Source organism: Gymnoscopelus braueri (assembly GCF_963280865.1).
Source record: "Gymnoscopelus braueri genome assembly, chromosome: 5".
NCBI lineage: Eukaryota > Metazoa > Chordata > Actinopteri > Myctophiformes > Myctophidae > Gymnoscopelus > Gymnoscopelus braueri.
Genome location: NC_137606.1, coordinates 1,303,316 through 1,328,099, shown reverse-complemented (window position 1 = coordinate 1,328,099; position 24,784 = coordinate 1,303,316). Strand labels below are relative to the sequence as shown.

The 24,784-nt window shown below is 43.0% G+C and overlaps 1 protein-coding gene across 1 annotated transcript; it reads right to left on the bottom strand.

The window, feature by feature from the left end:
* Positions 1–720: 720 nt before the first annotated feature.
* On the bottom strand, positions 721–14,882 carry bbc3 (BCL2 binding component 3). The gene is made up of 5 exons (XM_080428796.1): positions 14,573–14,882; positions 12,273–12,401; positions 11,963–12,173; positions 6,446–6,657; positions 721–4,028 (listed from the first exon to the last, which is right to left on the bottom strand). Exons 1-5 carry the CDS (start codon positions 14,780–14,782, stop codon positions 3,930–3,932), a joined length of 861 nt encoding a protein of 286 aa, XP_080284922.1. The 5' UTR covers positions 14,783–14,882; the 3' UTR covers positions 721–3,929.
* Between the last annotated feature and the right edge of the window lie 9,902 nt (positions 14,883–24,784).

Genomic DNA, 24,784 nt, shown 5'->3' with positions numbered 1-24,784 from the left:
AAAAAGAAAAAAAAGAATGAAAAAAAATATTTAAAAAAAAGTAACCAATAAAAAAAAAATTAAAAAATCTGCGTTAAAAGGAGCATCTTAGAAAAATACAAATTCCCCAAAAAAAAACTTGGAATGTTTTTGAACAATTCAACAAAGTGTTTGAAGTGCCTGTTTCACCCACTTCCGGGGGGCGGAGCCAAAATCCGAGCCCGAAGTATTTGTTCGTAGACCCCCACTTAGGGGGGGTAGAAAAAGTTTGGGAGCGATTCGGGCACTTTTCATTTAACATGGGGTTTCAATGGGGAGTTTTTAGGAGCCTTCTCCGGGGCGTGGCTTCCGGGGGAAGGGGCGGGCTTAAACGCAACCTTGACAGGTGTGTTCAGTTTTCAAAGACCTTTCATTTGATGTATGGTACGTCTAAATTGGACATTTACTTATCTCAGAGGAGCTGCACACAGGCAGTGCACACAGAGAGACAGAGAGAGAGAGACACAACCCAAGCAGGGTTACATAGTAAGCTCCACTTGGTCGGAGGCGCGGCTTCGCCGCGCCTCCTCCCGCGTTCGCAATTATGAAGTTCACATTCACAAACCCAATTATAAACATGGCCTATTTATTTTAATTCTTCCACACGCCTATTTATTTTAATTCTTCCACACATGCACCCATACAGCACACCACACGTTTTAATATATTGCTTTTAGTGTTATATGAAAGAACCAACACATGAATACATTTATTTTCTTTATTGCATAAAAAAGAAAAATGTACAAAATCGTGTAGAAAGTAGAAAATAGTTGAAAAAAACAGCATATGTACTGCATGAGACTTTAGATTTAGAGACCATAGGAGACTGTGGCAGCCCACCCCGTCACCAGGAAGTGCACTGTCACAAGAAAACAAAAGAACAGGGAACTCACAAGAGTGGCCCATAGAGTTATATATAACTATATGGAGTGGCCACAGAAAGTCATCCAACAAAGGAAGCTGCAAGGCTTTCACAGGAAGTAACCTAGTGTACATGCTCAGAGTGCCAAGTTGGCATTCTCCAACAGGTTGTATTTCAATTCTCACTATCCGGGTACTCTGAGAGTACAGCTAATGTGTTCATTCATGCCTGTTAGCATTGCAAAGATATCAGATAACATTTTACAGTTTGTTGACTCAGTAGAGACTTATATATACTGTATCAAATTATTCACCAAGGCTAACAGCACAACAAAAAATATAGAATTGATGCAAGCTTTAACTATCTGAAAATACTCAAATGGGAGCATGTTTTTGTCCTGTGTAGCCCGGTATCTCCCTGTGTATCGTAAGTGTTGTAATCTCACAGTGGTATCATTATGACTTTACAGCAAAAAGTGGGATCTGAATTGAAAACATATGGACAATATAGCTAAGGCCATGTGATAGAGGTGTAATTGTATGGCAACAAAAAGCACACAAGAACAAGTTAGCCAAAAACCTGGTCATTTCCCTTTTGGCTGTTGGAAGAATTCGGGATTATATTTGGTTAACAAGATAAACAGCAGTTCCAATCTGATGCTTTAACATGTTGGGATGTTTAAATTTGGGGGGTTAGACTTAAAGTGGAAATCATGACAATGAAATGGGTCTTCATTCAGTTCAGTCATTGTTAAATGTATATTGCTAACTCAGCTCTGTTAAAGAGCAGATTACTCTAGGCCCTTCGCATTTGACAGATTATTAAAAAAAGTATTTTTTAAATGTAATGAAGGTCAATACATCTTCTGCATATTTCTAAATACAGTTTGGATTCAACACATTCAGTTCAACACATTCATTCAATGATGTCAAACAATTGTCCTAATTGTAAAATTGCTAAGTGTGTTCACAGCAAACAGAGGTAATGACATAATTGCTCTGATCAAATTAAGAGAGCTAACCAAAAATATTATTTTTTGTCAAATATCTCACAATAGATCATCTTTTCACAAATATCTTCAGCTGAGGTGAGCTTTATCAAATTTATTAACATTTTAACAGAGTGACTTAAATTGCATAATGTGACATTTTTAACTTCCAGCTTATTCAGTCCTGTTTTAATGCAACAGTTTTGGACTATTAAGTACACCATCCATAGTTTCAATCATGAATGTAAAGCAAAAATAAATTAAATATTCAAATACAAAAGTAAAAGAAAAGAAAAAGAAAGCTACAGTGGCTACTTTTCAAAATAAATTATGCTCCTAATGCGAGCCTCAAATGTGTTCTCGTGCTCTCCCAGACTTCAACAGTATATAATACAACTGAAAGGGTAATTTCATCATCATGGAATACTTCTCAACAATTGAAAGATCGAAATAATGAATTTTCTATGTATTTAAATGTTTTGCAATTAATGGAATACCACCTCAAATCCACTGGATTTAAATTCAAACTCATTCTACTGTTACCAACGGTCGGTCCGAAATACAAAATAACTGCATTAGCAGCAGATCTCCCTAACACAAACAGAGAACTCTCATTTCAATAAGTACTTCTTTTAAAGATCATCGAACTTTCAATATTATTTTAATTTATCTCCCGAAATGTATATACAATGATCAAGTAACTATAAACACTGAACACATATGGGTGAGCCCCAACAGTTATGAACAATGCCAATGGGAACAGTTTGAAGGAATGTACAGTGTCATGTCCATAACTTTCTGTGTGGGTGTGTGTGGGTGAATGTGAGTCACAGACATTTCACTGGCAATGGGCATAGGTGAAGGAATTATGTGTGAAGCAATTAATTTTCACTACACGTTTTCTGTGCATCTGTCTGTGTGTATAGGCGATTGTCATCATGACAATGATTAGGCCTCATACAACTTAAGGAATTAACAAAAAGGCACATTGTCCAATGAAATGGTTTCGGATTGTAAAAAGAGTTTTCACTCTGTGCTTTGTGACACAGTGGAACACAACAGCCTTTTCCTACAACACTGCCACAGCACATAGATAGCACATGGCAATTCACAGTTTGCAAGAATGCAGCCACTCACCAAGACATCCTGAACCATACCCACGTCACATAACATGGGACAGTCCTTTGGAGCATTTGGTTTTAACATCCCTGAAGCACCATGTGGGTGGGGTTTACCAAACAGCACAATACAATAGACAATCCCTGGAGAAATATTTGATGGTTAATTTAGCATACTTTATGTTACTGACAACATACCTGCCTGGTAGCATCTGAATTTTACAGATGCAGTGAACCCCACTCAGTTAGTGTTCAACCATGTTGAAACAAATTAAATGTTTCGCAATGAATAGGTCCAGATCTGGTGTACAAGCACACATGCATGCGCACACACGCACGCACACGCACGCACACGCACACACACACACACACACACACACACACACACACACACACACACACACACACACACACAGTACAGCATGCACACAGATCTGTACGCACTTGAGTCACGCTTGCTACATCAAGAGCTTTCCCCCGAGAACTTGAAAAAGACACACAAAAAAAGCAAACAAACGTACACCACGTACATAAAGAAAATGACAGCCAGCCAGCCAGCAGACTGCAGTCTGTACCAGCAGACTGACAGATAGACAGACTGTCACACTGACTGACAGATAGACAGACAGGCAGGCAGGTTCTAGTTCACAGGCAGCCCTTGATCCATCCCATAATGTGGATGTGCCAGCACCTCCATTCATTGTCATTGGAGCTTAATCTCCCGCCCCCCAAAAAACAACTGTCCAAACGAGGGTCCAGTTTCAGATTTGTCTTCAACTTTGTCTGCAGAGACATTGCATTGCCAAAGCCACAGAGGTCCTCATTGGTCAGTAGTACTGTTTTCAGTCGTGTGTGTGTGTGTTCACCACCACGGGTACGACAGCCAATCAGAGTCCCCGGCTGTGACGAGTAACCATAGTAACCAGGCCAGGGGAAGGGGTTCTTATGTCAGCCTGCGGAGCCGGAGCGTGCTCAGTGTCTCGGTGACGAAGTTGATGAGCACCTGGCACACACCTCTCCAGTTCCACCACTGGGGGGCTCTCTGTTGACAGAGGGATGATAGAGGGAGAGGCAGAGGAGACAAAGGGAGATAGAGAAAGTGATTGATGGAAAGATTTTTTTTGGGAGAGAATCATTAGTTAACTGCCAACACATCTGATTAGTCAAGATTTGGCCTTTTCAGCCAAGCTACAGTAGACACTAAAATATGTGTATTTATTGTTGACTTAGTGACCTTTGAGGGGCCCAGTGTGATTAGTTTAATAAAATCATTGTGACTTTATGCGAGGGACAGTAGCAGCTTTGTAGATGTTTGTTGTGTCTACAAAGACAAGATCCCCCCCCCCCCCCATATATTTACTACCAGATTTGATCTTCAAGACAATTTTTTCTTTTTCCAGATAATCTACTACTACTAAGTCCCTGTCCCACTTGCACTGAAAGCAGTAATTCCATTGGCAATGTTCAATATTGTCGATTTTCGTAAATGTCACCGCTCTCGCCCTGGAATAATTTGCGTTAATATTCAGCCATGGCTTGAGTGGGAATGAAAGTGTCGGAAATTTCGTAATGTATGATGGTTCTTACATAGTGACATACTGTAGCTGAAATATATTTTTTTCATAATATATTGTTTAGCATTAACATGATTAACATTACAGACCCTGATCCACAGGTGCCATGTTGCTATCTCACAAACAAACATTTGCTGCTCAGTGTAACCACAATTACTGTGCTGTGCTCTTGAGAGTAATTCATATAAACCAATATTTTAACAAAGGTCAAATGAAAGGTCTCTGCATTTGTAACACGCACGCATGCACGTGCGCACGCGCACACACACACACACACACACACACACACACACACACACACACACACACACACACACACACACACACACACACACACACACACACACACACACACACACACACACACACACACACACACACACAATCCAAAAAAGAAGAGAGAGAGATGGAGAGAGGACAGAGAGGAGAAAGATGTTCGACAACCCGAAAGAAAGTGAAACAAAGAGACAGGGGAAGAGAAGTGTGTGTGTGTGTGTGTGTGTGTGTGTGTGTGTGTGTGTGTGTGTGTGTGTGTGTGTGTGTGTGTAGCAGAAGTAATCACAGGTCAAGACATTGTAGGTAGGTAATGATAAAAACTATGGTGGGTTACTCTGGGGGTGTGTGTGGGTGTGTGTGTGTGTGTGTGTGTGTGTGTGTGTGTGTGTGTGTGTGTGTGTGTGTGTGTGTGTGTGTGTGTGTGTGTGTGTGTGTGTGTGTGTGTGTGGTCTGCGCGCTCACGCACACACTCATGTACTGTGGTAACCTCACGTGCCAGTGGTTAACCCCCAAAGCCCCTCCCTCACCCTGTTCTTTTGTGGTAAGGTACTCATCTCTTTGACTGGTCTAGTTGTAAACAACACACACATTTCTCTCAGGGACCCATATCTGTTGAACAACACACACACACTCGCACACACACAAAGTGTGTGTGTGTGTGTATGTGTGTGTGTGTGTGTGTGTGTGTGTGTGTGTGTGAGCATGTGTGCGTGCATGCATGCGGCTACGCTTGCACGATTCATCTGCGAGCGAGAGCCCAGTCAGGATGACGTCACCTTTGTTTATGTGAGAGCGGGGGATGGAGAGAGAGGCAGAGAGACATGGGGAGAGAGCGAGAGGAGTGGGTAGAGCAGGAGTGGGGAGAGGCTGACAACTGCTCACGCGATCAAGTGGAGGAGAGATAGGAAGGGAGACAGACAGACAGACAGGAGAGGGGAGGGAGGAGAGAAGAGAGATTGAGGGGGGAGGGAGGCAAGCAGGCAAGCAAAGGGCAAGAGACATAGAAATAAAGGGAAAGATCATGATAGAACGAGCAATAGAGAAAGAAAAAGACAGAAAGATGGATTAAGGAAGAGGAAACGGCCATCAAGTTCACACCACTTTAAGCTCCGGTCACAACACCGGCAGAAGGCTCAGGGATACCACATTGATTCACATGCACACTCGCGCGCGTGCACGCACGCACACACGCACCATACACCACACACCACACACCACACACACACACACACACGTGTATTGATCGCAATTCACCCCCGGCTTACACTGCCATGCACATGTACTCATCCATGCGCACTTGGATGTTCATCCATGCACGTTAGCTGATATAAAGTTTATTTGTGGGGTAGTATTGAAGGGCACGAGAAGTTATGCACAATCACATGCACTGGTCCTTCAGCTCAAGTGCCGGGTAAAGACTAAAGTCAATACTAGGGCTGCAGGATATTAACACAAAATAAACCACAGCCATGTTGCACGTCTCTCTACCGCCCCTCGGGACCCATAAGGGAAATCATTTTTCACACAAAGAGTTCAATTAACACTGACGATTTTGCAGGGCACCAATAAAATGCTGTTGTAGTGACTGGGGACATGATCTGTTGCTTACCGCTCTGTGGAGTAATGTGGCATCCAGGTCATCTCCGATTGACCTCAGCTGACGGCCTACTCTCCTGGCCTCCGCTTCCAGCCCTGTCTCTGCTACGGGGGCCCTGTGGCGTGGTGCGGGTGGCCCGGACGGGTGTTCGTCTTCGGGTAGCACGTTCGGCAGAGGGCCTCTGCCCAGGCTGGAGGCCTCCAGGCTCTCCTCGTTGTCCGAATCTGCAGGAACGAAAAGCAGATGATCGAGACGGATTTAGTCTTCTCCGCTCTCTAACTTTGTCGCTCTTTGTTTTTCTCTCTCTGACCCTCCCTCTTTCTCTGTTTATGCTGTTTGTCTTCCGCTCTGAATGTTAAAGCATGAAAGTGCTCTACATTATGCATAGGGCTAAATGGCTCTACTTAATCAATTCTCATCATTCCATTAGCAAATAGCACACAGCTAATAGCCCTTTACAACCTCCCACATGCAGATTGGTAACCAGCCAAGGAGGCTCATGCGCACGCACACATGCACGCATGCACGCACGCACTAACACATGCAAACACACACACACTAGGCTGCCTAGCAACAGGGACGTATTGTTTACCAGAAAAACACACAACAGCAAGCTCACACCCCAAACACACACTGTCTCCCCCCAAAAACATCTTATTGGTTCCTTATTTTCTTGGAACTTAGGGTGTAATCTTTTAATCTGCTTAATGAGTCTGGTATGGGTGAGGTGTGTGTTTGTATGTTTATCGAGTGTTTTTAAGTAAGGATTGACACATGTCACTTCTGTCTGCTCAGGCCTGAACCCCATTTAGGTGAGCCCACCTTAAGATGACTCGTGCTAGGCACGTTATCAGTGTGGGTCAACCCTTTATTGTAGCTGACGGTTTGTTAATTATGCTTGTTTCTGCTCTTTTTATTTTACAGCAAATAATAGCTTTGTTAGGAGAAGTTTTAGCAAGTATTACTGTTGTTAAAACACAGAACCTTGCCATGAAGAATACATAGCAATGGTATTATCACATAACGCAGAATAACTACATTAATTTGACAAATGTAACCAACTAGGCTCTTTGCACAGCAGCCATATTGGGAATTAATTGGGCCCCTTCCTTACTTCCTTCACAGGTGTTACCAATAATACTAATTAAGGCTCTGTTCCATTTAGTGTAGCACAGTGGTTGTCAAATTTCTTATTTTCAAGGACCCCCATAACTCTGAGAGTGTACAAATGGAACCAAATGGACCCGTAAGGGTCCATTTGGTTCCATTTGTACACTTTCAGAGTTACTCACCCACCATAAGGAGCCATTCGGGAACCAAAATGGAGTGTTTCCAGTGAGCCAGCATGCACAATATCAGCACCCTGACCAGAATGGAACAGAGCCTTCATTAGTATCATTGGTAACACATGTGAAGGAAGTAAGGAAGAGGCCCAATTTCTTTGGGAATCCCTGCTCTATATGTCACACTGCCCATAGCACACAGCATAGCAGCAAAACACCCTGATAGCACGCATAGAGCTAGACACCCCCAGCAACTGGAACCCTGTCGTTGTCAAGAGGCGGGCACCCCTGGCAACCACAGCATCTGCTTCACCAGGAGGATTATAGCAGATACTTATAAATACAGGTGATTAGTAGAGGAGTAGAGAGGCTCTCAAGGCGGCGTCCTTGAGGGGGTTCCAGGGCGTCCCCAGCAAAATGTGTTAATATACCATGAAAATGTGTTAAACTACTTTAACCCTCGTAGCCTACATGTAAGCACATTGACTATTTGAAACTAACAGATCTACAAGATCTTGTTGATCTGCTATTTCCAAAAGATCTTGAACAAAATCTCTCTTGAAAATATATATTTTTTTCAACATTTAAACAACACAACATTTGTGTGGGGCTCCCTCCCTCACACAATATATTTTCCAATGCGGGCCAAATGCATATTCATTTAGGGGTCCTTGACATGAAAATGTTTGAAGAACCACTACTGTAGAGAACGAGAGGGGGCAAGAGGAGAAAGAAATAAAGAAATAAAGAAGGAAGTGAGCAAGCGAGCGAGAGAGGAAAGAATTAGGAAAAGAATAGGCAAAAAGAGAACAGTAGAAAACATGAAATCTTTGGCTTGTTGCCAAGGTAACTCTAAGCTGGCGCTCTTGGAGATGTTGTTGCCATGCTATTGGTGGACAGACCACGGACCAAGCTGTGATAGGGTGGACAGGATGATTGAGGGCGGGGCTGGAGTTAAACCTGTCTGTCTAATAGGCTGAAAGACTGGCAGGCAGACAGACAGGGAGATCACTGGTCAGTTAAAGGCAGAGGAAAAGGAGGGGTTGAAACTAAGTAGATATAGTGGTATAAAATGTAGACTGTCTTCTTAGAAAGAGCATGAAAAGCCAGCTACAGCTACAGTGCTCTGAAGCTCACTGTTACTGACTGTCATGGTTGGCTCATGGGGGGCAAGATGAGATGGACCACTGATTCACTGACATTATTACAGATCAAGTTACTGATGGGACTGATCGACCAACAAACTAAAGCGAGCTTTTAAAGCGAACATTTTTAACTCACATCTTTGCTTCTGGGGGGTCCCTGGAACAAAATATTTTGAGATGGGGGGGCCGCGGCCAAATACATATAATTTTGTCTTTTGTACATTTGTAGAATCCCCAGCAGCAAAGATTTGAGTTACAATTTTTCGCTTTTAAAAATATATATTCAAAGATATGCAAAAATGTTCATGATTTTTTTTTTTTTATAGCAGATCTACAAGCTCATAGCGCGGCACTCGGTACCGCACTATGAGCTTGTATATCTGCTATTTTTGAATAGCCAAAGTATAAGATAATGGTTACGGTAGTTAAAATCTAAAATGACAGATGCTTTCCCGGTCTTAATGGGTTAACAAAACAAGGTAAATAATCACAAGTAGAGTGTCTAACTGTCTATAAGGAAGGACAAAACTAAACAAAAAGAACAGTCAGACTTGTTAACTGTCTGATAGAATGATTGCCTCTAGCAGATAAACTCACTCACACTGGCTGTGTTTGTTTGATTTGAAAGGCCCAGAGCAAAAAGGAAGTGTTGTAGAATGTAGCCTGTATAGAAGCCACAGAGCTGAGGCAAGTCTCAACATGCCCCAGACAGGCTGCACAGCTGACCCACAGCCACAGCCTGAGAGCAGGGAGGAGCTAGGAAGGTGGGTGGGGGTAACTTATCTGTTTACATTGTTACACCCCTGTCATAATAGCACTGCCATGTGTGAACCTGCTTTTCCTAGAAGCTGGCTGAACCATCCTGTGACAAGCTGTCGGTACTTCATTCCTATCCTATTCCTATCCCCTCCTAAAGTATCCTATCCTCTTGCTAAACTGACTATGAATCAATGATTGAAGTAGGATTTTGTCTTCATGTCATTGCATGATGATATTTAATTTGCTTTAAGTTTTTTTATTTATTAAGAGTGACTTTCAATGAGTGCAACAGTAAGATCTGACTTGATCAACAAGACTACAGGCAATGCAAAGTAACCCGAGAATCAGCGCCACATCGCCATTATCATTAAATAATAGTAACACTGATTTAATTCTGATAAACCAATCATCCACATAATGACGTTAAAGGCTAAATCAGACACTGAGCCCCTCTGTTGGGATTCCCGTGCTCATAATTCAGTTATCTGTCCAACATGCACCTCATAATGCCAGACAGACAGCGTGCATTGTCTTGCGCACAAAACCGACAGGAGCTGAATAATGACTGTCTATTGACTACTGTCTGACATCTCATGATCTGATGCCACAGCATAGCCTGAAAAAGAAACTGCCTCAGACGCTCCTGAATTTCCCAATCCCCCTTCTAAAAAAAGAATAGATGAAACTATAAACTATTGCCCCACATTGTATATGTGGTGAAAGCAATAACCATCTAAACTTCAGAAGTCAAAGTCTCTGGGCTAAGTCCCTGGCCCGAGTTCGAATCTGACCTAAGGCCCTTTGCTGCATGTCATCCCATCTTTCTCTTTCTTGCCTTTCCCGTCTCTATTGTCACTATCAAAATAAAGCAGAAAATTCTGGGAAATTATATGTATACACATATACTGTATATATCGTTTTTAAGAAGCCAATATATCACATCTAATCCCTGTCTCTTGACAAATGTCACAAAGAATGCTTAACAGCCAATACTCTCCAGCCAAACAGCTGCCATGTTTATGTAAAGCTGGAAGTGTGCAGGACATAACGGTTCAGCGTTATCAAGTGACACCTACTGCTTTCCTTTAAACAAGAGCTATTGTTGCTGGTGGAAAGTTAACAGTTGAGGAGGTGTCTCTATCACTTGCATCAGCATAAGCAAATTACGACCAGGTAATTACTACCTTGTAAGTTGTGTCTGTTGCCATGTCACTCTATCAGCCACCTTGGCAAGTAACCAAGCGATTAAATGTATCAAATGTATCAATACATATGCATTTGGCCTTCATGTTTGTTAAGCCTGATGTGTGTTCAAAAACCTAGAAAACATTGTAGAGGGTATGTATTTGAAGCCATTACAATATTATATTTTGCATTAAACAGTGGCTTCCCTCCAAAATAATTTATATTTATATTTTTTGGAATGTATCAGTCCATCAGCTCATAGAATGAGTGACATAATGCGACGGAATATAATTGACTTTTTATGTATTTAATTAGTATGGCAGCATTAATTAATACACTGATTATGCTTGTTGCAGACTGACTGTTGACATTAAGATATCCATCTGTCTCCCTTTAATGACCTCATACATTCCACTGTCTCCCACCCCATGCCATGTCACAGATGGAACTTTCCTATACATTACAGAGTAAGCCATTATGTTGGCACACACACACACACACACCCACACCCACACACACACACACACACACACACACACACACACAGCCTTTGAAGAATTGTGTGTAAAGCGTTTTGTTCCGAAAGTAGACATCCGACATTTGATAACATATCTCTATGGAAAATGGTTATGAGCTATATTTTTCAATTTGAAAACATAAGTTATGCAAAAATATATATTTGTCTTATTTTTGTATTGCATAACTGCTGTGGAATAGATTTCATCCACACAGAAGTGTGGATGGGTGCAGATGTGAAGAGATCTGGCCACACATGGGGACAGTTGGAGAAACTGGCCCAGGACCGGCATGCCTGGAGAGCTCTTGTTCGTGGCCTATGCCCAAAGTTGGGCTATAGGCATAAATAACAAGCTCACAACGTGGCTTCGCGCCACGTTGTGAGCTTGTAGATCTGCTATTATCACTACTTCTTAAATGTTTTTTTTTATTATTTAAGGAAATGATTTGTTTAATGATACTTTCCCCAAAAAAATGTATTGTTTTTAATTGATGATCGTTTTTTAAAATCTTTTGAAATATGTGTTTGTTTGTTTTTTACGTACAGTAGGAAACAAAAAAAAGGGGCCCATAAAAATTGCCCCACGGTCCCAACCCACTATTTGGGAAACAGTGATCTAAAAATATTAGATTATTTCTACCTGTACTCTCTCCTCTGAGCTGATCTCCAGAATAGGCACTGGGCGTCTCGCCACCCCCGCCTCTCTCCTCGCTCTGGCTGTACGATGGCGAAGGTGGAGGCGATGACGACGGAGATGATGATGGAGATGTCGATTGGGGGTCCTCCTCCTGAGGCCCTTCTACCGCCTCCGGGTGGAGGAGCCAAGGCAAGGGACAGGGCAGGTAGAGAGCCTGGAGAGGGTGGAGAAGATGGTGGTGATGATGATAAGGGTAGGGGTGGTTTTCAGTCACAGTGACCTGGGTGGGTGGGGGCCATGTGTGTAGTCTTACCGAGCGGGGCAGCTCCATGCGGCAGGCGATGTGGCGAGGAAGGGCGGAGCCCCGTCCTCCACTTGCGCCTACATCTCCCCCGCTTACAACTCTCTCGATGGTCTCCGCGCGGGCCATGTCACAGGCAGCCTGTAACACACAGACACACACACAGATTAGGATACCGAAGAACACAAAACGTTGCCAGGGTTTTCAGCAAGACAAGTTAGACATAAGACATTTAATGACTTTTTAAGGCCACTCAGAATTAAATCATTTTATTAATAACAAAAATCACAAAAAAGACATGCAAGTGCAACTGTTGCAGTGGATGACAACTGGTCATTTCATTTGATCATATTTGCCATACATTTTTATGGTAAAAAAAGCGTTGAATAAAATACACGATAATCATAGGCCTGCCTTCTATTTTAGCAACAATGACCATCCATCATCATACAGACCTATATTTGAAATTGAATTCGGCCGGCTAGTCGGAAGCCGAGAGCACTCTGCATGAGCACGAGACTAATGTTTGTAAACAAATCCGTGCTCGACGGTGCCGTACGTGCCCGGGCAACAGCCACACACACAGCCCCACACGCACAGAGTCCCCCCCCCCCTCTCTCTCTTACTTTCTCATCCCTTGCTCTGCTGAAGAAGACCTCTCTCTCTCGCACTCTCTCTCTCTCAGAAATATATAAATATATCAGAAAAACTAAGACAATTTGGAGGGAGATGTGAAGGTAAAAAGACACTATGATGGAAACCTCATGAGGTGCATGAAATGAAATCATAACATCTCTTGTTATATATGATGGCATTGGCAACATATTCTACATCTTTGTCTGCAGAGATTTTACCTACGAGGCAGGGTACATAAACCTGTGGTTATCAAACTTTCTCATGTCAAAGGACCCCTAAATTAATGTGTATTTGGCCGTGGACCCCCATCTGAATAGATCATGTGCCCATTACGAACCTCTCACGCCGCTATACAGCTCCGAGATGGGGTTCCACTGCGAGGCCTCCCGGAATCGGTGGAACGGCCGCAAAGGGTCCGCTGTTTACCCTTTTCGCCACATCGTATCCAAAAACTAATGGTAGATTCTAAACTGTACAGATGTTTGAGGTATGGTCCGGCACCCTAACTTTTTGGTTGGGGCATGAAACAACCGTTTAAATCGCCTATTTAGTCAGCCTGTGGCCATGTTTCCCATTCAACCCGGAAAACCCCCCTACGTCCGGTGCCAGTAATGCTCCCGGTTCGGCTACAATGGGAAACATGGCCACAGGCTGACTAAATAAGCGATTTAAACGGGTTGTTTCGTCTCCGACCTAAAATGTATGGTGCCGGACCATACCTTAAACATCTGCACAGTCTGGAATCTACCATTCGTTTTTGGATACGATGTGGCGAAAAGGGTAAACAGCGGACCCTTTGCGGCCATTCTACCGATTCCAGGAGACCTCGCAGTGGAACCTCATCTCGGAGATGTATAGCGGAAAATACACGATAATCATAGGCCTGTCTGCTATTTTAGCAACAATGACCATCCATCATCTGACCTACAGACCTATATTTTTCGGCCGCTAGTCGGAAGCCGAAAGCACTCGGGCACGTACGGCACCGTCGAGCACGGATTTGTTTACAAACATTAGTCTCGTGCTCGATATATTTTTTGAAACATTTTTTTAGAAAAAAAATCTAGTGTACAAATGGAAAAAAAACATTTTTTGCTCTCTTTTACTGTGCGATTAATAGCCTCCACGATGTTGTTGCAAATATTTACTTACTGCACATCATTTAAACGATTGCCACAAAAAAACGTTTTCCCAATTCTACCGCAACCTATGGGGCAAAACAACCCAAAACTACTGGAAATAATAAAACTCGAAGTCAGCTGGACCAGTGGTTCCCAAACTTTTTAGCTCGAGTCTCGAGACCGGAGACCCAAAAGAGAAATCAGATGTTTGCCCGGGGCCCAAACAATAGCTTGTAGATCTGCAATTTTCACTACTTAAAAGTATTTTTTTATAATTAATGGAATTTCTTAGATTTTTTTTCTAAGAAAATGTTTCAAAAAATATATCTTTTGAAATAATTTAAAAAAAAGGTTGGAAACAAATAAAAAATAGATATTTACTCGTGACCCCTAAAACTTGTCCGCGACCCACAAATGGGTTCCTACTCAGTGATTGTGAAACAGTGAGCTGGATAGCTGCATGGACAGCGGATGATGCAACTCAGCTCACTGGGTCTGTGTGTCAAATACTACTGGGTCAAGTTCTGCAACAACTCAAACAAGTTTCACACTCACTTGGTCAATATGATGATCCGTGGTGACAAAAGTATTTGTCTGCAGTTGAGAACCTGGCGGTGACAACAGGTTGACATCAGAGAAAAATGTGCTGCGGTGCTGATTTATCTTTGCAGATGATGAGAAGATGAGGAAAATCGAGTCAGTGGATCCACGTTTCCCGGTGCGATTGTCTGCTACAAAAAAGCCACTAATTCGACCGATCTGCATTAGCTGTCGACGGTTAAATCCATGTACAAGATCGATCTCTTTACTTGACGAGTTGAGTTGTCACTTCGCGATTGTCGAGGATGTTGTTGACATCCCAGGCTGTTCGTTCACACTGGCAGCTCTATATGCTTTCACTCCCGCGGTTGTGTGTACAGGCCACGCCTCCACATCTCCAGTTTTCACAACAAGTGCTGACATGCTCGGGGAATGCCCCCCCCCCCCCCCCCTCCTCCCCCACCCCTCCTCCCCCCTTCAATTCAGTTTGAAGGGGCTTTAAACATAGACTACTACAAGCAAGTGTTAAAGAAACAGATAGAAATGTTCTTTTGCATATACAGTATATATATATATATATATATATATATATATATATATATATATATATATATATATATATATATATATATATTATGTATATAATATAGCCTATATATTATGTATACATAATTAGAAATTTTCTGAAGCAATCTTTATTCATCTCTGTGTGTGAGAGTGCGTGCACGTGCGTGCGTGTGTGTGCTTGCACGTACATGCATGTATGTATAGGCCTACATACATACATACTTTAAAAAATCCAATGGACGACGTCACAACACACTCTCTCTGTGTCTCTGTCTCTGTATCTCTCGCACGCCATTTCATCTCAAAAGGAATTTCCACATCATGTGACATACAAATCATACAACCATAGCACCAAAACGTAAATTCACACTCCACCTCCTCTCTCTCTCTCTCTCTCTTTCTCTCACACATGTCACACACACACACACACACACACACACACACACGCACACACGCACACACGCACACACACACACACACACACACACACACACACACACACACACACACACACACGTCTCACACACACACACACACACACACACACACACACACACACACACACACACACACACACACACACACACACACACACACACACACACACACACACACACACACACACACACACACACACACACACACACACACACACCACTACTCCTTCCTTCCTCCTGAAGACAGACACCCTTGCTCTGTCCTTCCTCTCACCCGCTGGCTTTTCCCAATTTCCTTCCCTGCTTGACACATCTGTTGCAGCTGCTGATTGTAAACTAAACAATGGCGAGTGTTGACTTTACACTTCGCTGCCTAAACTTAGTCAGCCTTTAGTGCAACAAATCACCACTAAATGCATTCATAAGTCAATGCTACCCAATAACTGACACAATAAATTTGTTACATTTCAAATGCATTTGAATGATTTGCTCATATAGGTAAGCCTCTTACAAAATGTCAGAGGAACGTGCATTATATTTCACAATGCACATGTATTTAATACGGGACTTGCATTTGGGCAAAATAATCCGGCCTGTAGGCCTATTCTTCTATTTTCTTGTTTTGTTTTGTAGCCTAATAGTAATGTTTTTTTGTATTTTTGTTTTTCAGAGGTGGCATTCTGCATTTCCTTGATACGAAAAACACTCCTTATACAGTTACACAAAAGGATAGATTACATCAACCCAAACACATGGAATTATAATCCAGGATTAGCAAATGTTTTGTGAACGCTGGAATCCATTTATGAGAAATCGCTTAATCCAATATGCAGTAGCCTTTGCTTGTGTATTGTGGCAGTAGTCTATAGACAGAGAGCTATTTATGCAAAAAGAAAACCTGTTTCAAAGCCTTGTAAATGTAATGTTTTAAAGTTGTAGACATAGAAAATATAGGCTACATATATTTCATTTTTTATTCATGCTGATTTTCTAATCCCATTAGAATCACTACAAGATTATGTCCACAAATCACAGATGAGGGGACTGCAGAATACAAGTCTATGTTCAAATCTACAAGTCATGAGTTAGCAACACTGTCCTAATTGGCCAGCCATATAATCCTTTGTCTGAGACGCCTGCATAACATTTACATCACAAATGACTTGTGAACCCCCACTGCTATATCACCTTTTGACCCCCTGAATCTAAAGCGCGTGACCCAAGGCCATTGTCTCGTGGGCTCTCTATTCAGCTGTGGTGCATGTGACAGCGGTGCGCTCCGCCACGCTGTGGTCGGTGGCTTTTTAATCGTCCTGAAATGGCAGCTTGTCTTGAGATACCCCCCATTGGTAGCATATTGGTGCACCACGCCCCCTAGTTGGTTTAGGGAGGGGAATCCCCCTGTTCAGGTGACATGCCCGGGCGAAGATCCACTGCCAGCAGCTTTCAGACGCATAGGCGGACTTTGCCTGGCATCTGTATGGCGAGGCTGGTGAGCCCTAAAACACACCCATTTGAGTAACAAAGAGCAGGGACTAGGCCTATGGATAGTTGAAAAACCAATAGTACCTATTATTGGAAATTAGTAAGTATTGTTATATTGAAGCAATTTTTTGTTTAATACATAAGCTTGTATCCACACTCACAATAGGGCTGATGCACACACTCTTTATAGTAACCTATGTATGTCTAAAATGACAAATATGAATATATAATATAAATTATATGTGGCAGTCATGCAGGCCCTGGCTTAGGTCATCCACCCAACAGCAACTCTCAGTTCCTCAAACACGCCTAAAAGGTGGTCAGGCATGCTCTGCTGCTGCCCCCAAACTCTGGAACAATCTGCCACCACACATATATTTGGAACAATATTTGAGCTCTTTCTGAACTCTGTAATGTGAACTCTGTAATGTGAATTCTGTAATGTGTCATTGATGTTTTGTTTTTCTCTTGATTGGAAAGCACTTTGGATCAACTCCAGTTGTTTTTAAGTGTGCTGTGCAAATAAAGGTGACTTGACTTGACTGGCTTTGAGATACAGGTCCAGTGGGCACTTAAACATTATGGGCACCTCAATGCTGAATTGGCTATTTTTGCCAAAAAAAATAAAAAAAATAAAGAATAAAATGTATGCTGTGGAAAATGGTCGTAAATAGTGTAATGGCCTACACTAATTATGTGGTGTTATGATGTCAAGCCAAGGCTATGTCTAATAAATATATTTAAAAAGGGATATTTACTACTACGACTCATGAAAACTCATGAAAACCTATCCGCAACCCAAAAGTGGGTCACGACCCTAGGGGTTACATAGCTCATCACAGACAGAAGTTGTAACCACCAACAACCTCACTGGACACATCATGCCACTACACCTGCTGGTGATGCTGTCATCCTCTTGGTTTAGTGTTCCACGATGCATCAACATTGTCCTCCCAGCAAAGTCAAGAAGTAGGCATTGGTGGGGGAGGAGGGGGGGGGGGTGGGGTTGGAGGGAGGGGGGGTGTAATCTGAGCAGAGCCCTGCAACAGAAGAGACTGGATGACACCATCAGATAAGGTGTACACTGTACAGAGATCCCCACTCTTAGGTTGACCTGCTCACCAGCACAGAGGTTCCCTGCTGACCTGTCAGGTCTGTCTCTTCATCTCTGTCTGCAGGTGCAAGGTCCAGTTTAAATCCATTTCATTTATTCATTTCCAAACGACACACACACACACACACACACACACACACACACACACACACACACACACACACACACACACACACACACACACACACACACACACACACACACACACACACACACACACACACACACACACACACACACACTCTCTCTCTCTCTCTCTCTCTCTCTCTCTCTCTTACTTTCTCATCCCTTGCTCTGCTCTAGAGAATATTTCACTCTCTCAAACCAGTATTTACTCCAGTCTGATACGCAGATGGCAGTGCCACCAAAGAGGGAACAAAGGCCTTCCTCATCCTTCCATATACTTGGGAGGATCCTGAGCCTCCAGTGGCGCACGCAAAGCATTATTATTATACACCTAATGAGTTGGCATCTTGTGACCAGCCTGCACAGAGGGTTCATGCTCATGGTGTTCTTAGTTTAGATTCATTAAGTGCCTTCACCTATGCTGCACCACCAGATCCAAACCTGCAACCAGCTGCCAAACAAAGCCTGTCTTCAAAGTGCCAGTACACCTGCATACCTCCTTACCCAGCATCTCAGCCTTTCATGGTGCCACCTGATAACCCTCCCAGAGCTTGCAGCAGTCTGTCGCCAAGCAGCAAGATTTATGCACCCTCCTGTTCCCAAGTTGATTCTTGGATTGTAGATCGGCTACTTTCGGACAGCTAATTTCAATATCAGCTTGTAGATCAGCTATTTTCATCATTTGTCGTATGGATACAGTGGAAATGGTGTTCGGATACAATAACATGCCGTGAGCAACAAGTTGAGGTCAAAGATCAAGCAGGCTTCAAGCAGGCCTCAAGCAGGCCTCAGAGGGATTGAGGAGGAAGGAGTTGTGAATGAAGTAGAAGGAGAAGAGAAGACTGCAGCCAGCACATCGGACACCAGAGATAGCCAGAGAGGAGAAGCTGGGAGAAGACCCGAGATGACCCGAGAAGACCCGAGTCGACGAAGTTAAAGGGGAAATCCACCCATTTTCAATATTTAACTATGTCATTAATATAGCATAAAGGAGTTGTGTGGAAATAAGAAAAAATTAAAAAAAAAAATAACATTGCAAAAAAATGTAACATTGCAAAAAAATTAACATTGCAAATTACACCATGATGAGTCATCACAGTGTAATTTGCAATGTTAATTTTTTTGCAATGTTACATTTTTTTGCAATGTTATTTTATTTTTTAATTTTTTCTTATTTCCACACAACTCCTTTATGCTATATTAATGACATAGTTAAATATTGAAAATGGGTGGATTTCCCCTTTAAGCGAAGCACAGAGTTATGCTGATAAGGGTTGAGAAATGATAAACAGAGTATGAGAGATTCTGATGTGTATGAAATATAATCTGAGCTATAGACCGCCGAAGTCTGACGTCATTTACACATCCTTTGTTTGTCTACCTGGTTCGCAGTTTTCCACCCCCGTTCTGAATCCCATAGACGTATTTAATATCGCGTCAAATAAGAACTGTGTTCCAAAAATAAACAAATGACCCCGGCGTGTTGACTCTTATGGATATGAAGCATCAACTGACGGTGAAAAAACGCTAATGTTACTTCCGCCAAATTAGTTACATTTTCGCCAGAAACAGACTGTATCAAATATAAGTGACTGACTATCATAAACGATACAGAACCCCCTCCCTGACAATAACGCCGACACGCGGTGTTTATTTTTGGACCACAATTCTTATATGAGACGATTCTAAGATGACCCAATGTTATTCTCCATAGAGAAATTACTTCCGCAAACCTGGGGATGAACGAGTCACGTCAGGACTTCGGTGCTCTATTGAAACTAAATGTATGTTATTGTGATTTGCTTTAATTGTTGTGTTGTGTGTATTGTCACTAGTTATAGATGTCATTGAAACTAAATGTATGTTACAGCTGAAGTTAGAAAAGTGTTTCTAACTTAAAGTAAGAGATTCTTATTGTAATAGTAAATAACAGATAACAGTCAGATCTGAATGTGTAACCATAGCTACTGTGTTAACTGTGTAAGCGGAGGTTTGTTAGGGAAGCTGTGTTATGGTAAACAATGGTAGGGATGCCCAAACATTTGTAGAGAGAGTCACACTGTGACTTTAACAATGACATCATGTGTAAGTTGGTTGAATGTTCGAGGCCATAGTATCATTATGACTTTAAATCCAGTTCAAGATGGTGGGTATCTTGAGCATGACACGGGTGCAAGACCATGGGGGTCTGTGTCATAGTAATCTCTCAAGAACAGATCCATCGCTGCGCTAAGTAAAAAACAGCAGAGGACGCTGTTTTTCCTTATTTGACGATGGGTTCCCAGATTGGTGTCATAGTAACCTTGAGCATTGTCACCTTCACATTGGAGAAACTGACGTAACCCAGTCACTCAGAGGTCAGGAGACTGGGGGGAGAAAGCTGTTTTGAGATGATACAATGGTTGGTGAGGATGACTAAGAGGCAGGTGATGGGTAGAAGTAATGAGGTGGGTTCTACTAATGACAAGGTCATCAGAGGGTATAAACGTGAGAGGATTCCAACCCCAAGGGTTCCAACCCCAAGGCGATGGGGCACGCCTGCCCGAGGAGGAGGAGGATGACTCTTTACGAGGAGGCATCAACTGCCGCACTTAGGATATTTTCAGGTTCAGATTCAGCTGAGAATTCTGGCATCGTCCGTCTCTTGGTTGAATAGCTGTCTGGCAATATTCACGTAGAGGATAGCTTATCAACAGGTTAAGAACATGAACACCATTGGGAGTAAAGGACCCAAAGTCGGCCATACCTCCTTTGGGAAGATTAGAGGAACCCCCAGCTCTCAGACTATTCGGCCGAATAGCGGGAGTCTGTCAAGGTCGAGAAGGGCCTGCGCAACCCTCTATTCACCAATTCACAATCTAAATTATATTATGTTATCAAGATACAGACTGGTAGGGAGATTACTGCCAGGGACTTTTATTTTATTTTATTTTAATCTTTGCAATCTGTAACAATTATTATGCTGTATGACGTATTTTTTATCCTGTATCGCAAAATGCTTTTAATAAATATTTTAATTCCTGCATTTAAAGACAAACCTGAATAGTGTTCTAATCTGTCACAATGGATTGTATCCACTATTCTCCTGGTTATAATGTAAAACAATAGCATTGTGAAACTTGTGGATAAGCCTTAAAACTCATTCAGTGCCAAACTTATTTCTGGCTTTATCACCCCTGTGCCAAGGCCAAAAATACATTGTAAAAAAAAAGGGTGCTTAGGAGCCGAGATACAGCCTTTTTCAGTAAGAAGTTAAACAAGAAGTGAATGGAGCAGCAAATCTTCAAATCATGATATCTTGGGTTCTGAACATTAAAAAAAAAGAAGAAAAAAAAAAAAGAAGAAAAAAATAATTAAAAAGAAATGTACGACGTTGGTGACCGTGACTAAAACCTCCTCATGACCAAAAGGAACTTGGTTTGAAATAAACAATGAGACAACCAACAACTAATCCAAAAAGACAAAAGCAGTTAATTGTGGTCATCTGAAGGCAATCTTATCTAGCTGGGTGTAGGGTTGTTTGAAGATTGTAAGGGAGGAACCATGAAAAAAATATATACAAATATCTATATATATATACATGTGGCTGTAGCAATCTCAGCGAATTTTGTCATAAGGCCTAACATGCCCTATACAGTAGGCACTGTATATCGACAAAGAGTATCGATATTAAGGGATGACCTGGTGCCTTATCAAATTTCCAAAGTAGGGAAACTTGTCATCGGAGAACAAGTCCAGTGGATCCAACTGCACAGCCTGCAGACCTGAGAGAGCAGCCCTGGATGACCTCACTGAACAGGATGATGAGTGAGCTACAAGTCCTTAAAGATCAAGCGATTAAAAAAAAAGAAGTTTTTATCGCACGATTTTTGTAACCCATTTTTTCACCCAGTGCCAATTGCCTAAGCTGTAATCCTAGGCACTACTCTTCCTCTGCCAGTCTGGGGAGAGCCCCGAACTGAGCTCATGCTTCCTTCAATGCATGAGGAGTGAGCAGGCCGCTTCTTATCACCTGACAGCCGGGAGTTTCCCCGGTAGGACGTAGCGCGTGGAAGGAACACGTTATTCCAACCAGTTCTTTTCCCCTCCATCAGGCGCCCCGGCTGACCAGGAGGAGGCAGTATAGATACCAGGATTACTGCATGTTTTTTGTGAGGGTACCTCTCACGGGGAGAACATTCAAACTCTACACAGCAAGGCCCTTTCACCAACCCCACCTAGGGTATGGGCACTGACGATATCAGTTCTGCCTTAAAGGAGTAGTTCACCCTAAAAAAATCTTAGTTTCTATCAATTACACACCCCATGAAGCCTTCATGGAGATGTTTTGTCGCATTCCTAAGCCATCATTTGATGACCGGTGGAGTCTACTCAATTGACCTGAATTTGAGGACTCCACCTGTCAAATTATTGGCTTAGGAATGCGACATAGTTGCAAACGAGCTCTCTCGCAAATGAGCTCTCTCGCAAACGAGCTCTCGCCCTCACGGCAACACATTTGCCAGATTTTCTCTGGATTACACTCTACATTTCCTCTTCATCCTTCTGTGGACTACGGATTTATTCCTTAAATCACCACATAATCTACACCTGATGGAGACAGAAAAGGGGAATTCACGAGAAGTGAAGAATGAAAAACACAGCGCCTTCTATTTACACATCGGCACAGAATCGACCAAACAGCTGGGATTCGCAGCTGGAGCTATCCATACGCTTCTGACCGCGAACTCGGCTAGAAAGAATTTGGCCCTGACAGGACACATGGACGAAGAAATATAATCTTCGTATTTCTTCTCCTATCGGGTGATATCCACTTTAACCCAGGCCTAGTTACCACCAGGCAAACTACTGCCCGCCTAGCAAGGGAAGCTAACGTTGCTAACGTTGCTAACGTTGCTAACGTTGCCAACAGCAACAGGGAACAACAACACCAGGCTGAGACAAAGAACATCCGGGTCACAGCTCTCACCGGAGCTAGCCTAGCTACAGGGCGCTACGTCAACAACAGTAGCCCAGCTAGCCAAGCCACAAGAAGCTACGCAAACACCAGTAGCCTTCCACCGTCTCCGCAAAACAATGCACCCCCGGACTGTGTCGATTCCACCGCAGTCGTCCTCAACAACACCCGCATCGACGTACCACGATGTCCGACAGAGAGATGCAGCACAACCGAAGAAGCTGAACCACAGACACATCTGGCGGCTTCCAACGGCGTAGAGGTTATCGGTCCGATAACCTGGGATGGTTCGTTGCCAGCTCAACAGCAGTCACCGAGGCCTGCACGGACGGTGAACGGCCTGAGGCCTTCCCTGAGCCTCCGAAACCCACCCCCCCCCGTGCCCCCATCCCCCGTAGATACATCCACCCATCCCCCCACCAGGCCCGCGACTGACCCACAGCCTGAAAACTCAGTGGAAAAACATTTCTCCCTCGACGAAATTAATCAAACCTTCGGTGCGGGCCTGCATATTATTCACTTAAATGTGAACTCCCTTGCAGGACCCAAACTAGACCAAATCAAGCACGTTTCACGATGGTAAGGTTTCTCTGAAACAAAACTTGATAATTCAATAGAGGACAACATCGTCTGAAAAATGGGGGTGGTGTATGCATGTATGTATGTACATAATACATATGTACAATAGTTTTATCGTTCGTGATGACCTGAAACATGCAGCTATTGAAACTGTGTGGTTTGAGATTGTTTTTGAAAATGCCAAATCTGTGCTAGCCTAGTTGGTACCATATACAGACCTCCTAACCAGAATGATTTCTATGATGTACTTGAGGAGTGCTTGGCTAGGGTGGACCATGCAGAGAAAATCCTTATTGGCGACTGGAACACAACATGCTTCCGAAAGAAGCATCTGTGTTCAGGTCCTTCAGGGGGTTTTGCGATCTGCACTCCCTCCATCAGCTAATCACTCTACCCACAAGGGTATGTGTTTCCACTCAAACTATCATAGATCTCATTCTAACAACGGACAAGGAAAAAATCTCCATGAATTCAAGGCTTCATGGCTTAATTGATAGAAAATAAGTAATTTTTAACTACTCCTCCTTTGAGACCCACATTCAGCTACTCCACATCCAAATGAGCAGCCTTATTATCCTCCACCCATGCATCCTAGCAGTGATTATCGCCATGTGGCTGCCTCCAACAGCCAGCCCTATGCACATGAGCAGCTGGAACCCACCAAGACCCTCACAGCCACTACAGTCAGCTAATATTCAGCAGGCCTACATGCCAAATCCTCAGCATCAGTAGGCTATGCGGCACACAGACCGGCCTATGCCACACCTGCACAGCATCCACTAACACATCCCAGGGAGAGAACCTATCGAGGTCCCATTCCTACCATTCCAGATTTCACTAAAGGAGATCCTAGTGAGTTCACCCGTCTTAAGCTTGCCTTAGAAGGCCTCCTACCTCCTGATGCCACAGAGCTGTTGCGCTATGAGGTTCCTCTGGACCATCTCAAGCTAGAGGAGGCTCGT

What these genes read in the sequence shown, in the direction of transcription:
- bbc3 (XM_080428796.1), bottom strand. Translation starts at nt 14,782, where the DNA reads ATGCAGATCGGTCGAATTAGTGGCTTTTTTGTAGCAGACAATCGCACC. An exon ending in GCTCAGAGGAGAGAGTACAG is followed by an intron (nt 6,658 to 11,962) that starts GTAGAAATAATC and finishes TCGTTCCTGCAG; the next exon opens with ATTCGGACAACGAGGAGAGC. An exon ending in CCACATTACTCCACAGAGCG is followed by an intron (nt 4,029 to 6,445) that starts GTAAGCAACAGA and finishes CTCTGTCAACAG; the next exon opens with AGAGCCCCCCAGTGGTGGAA.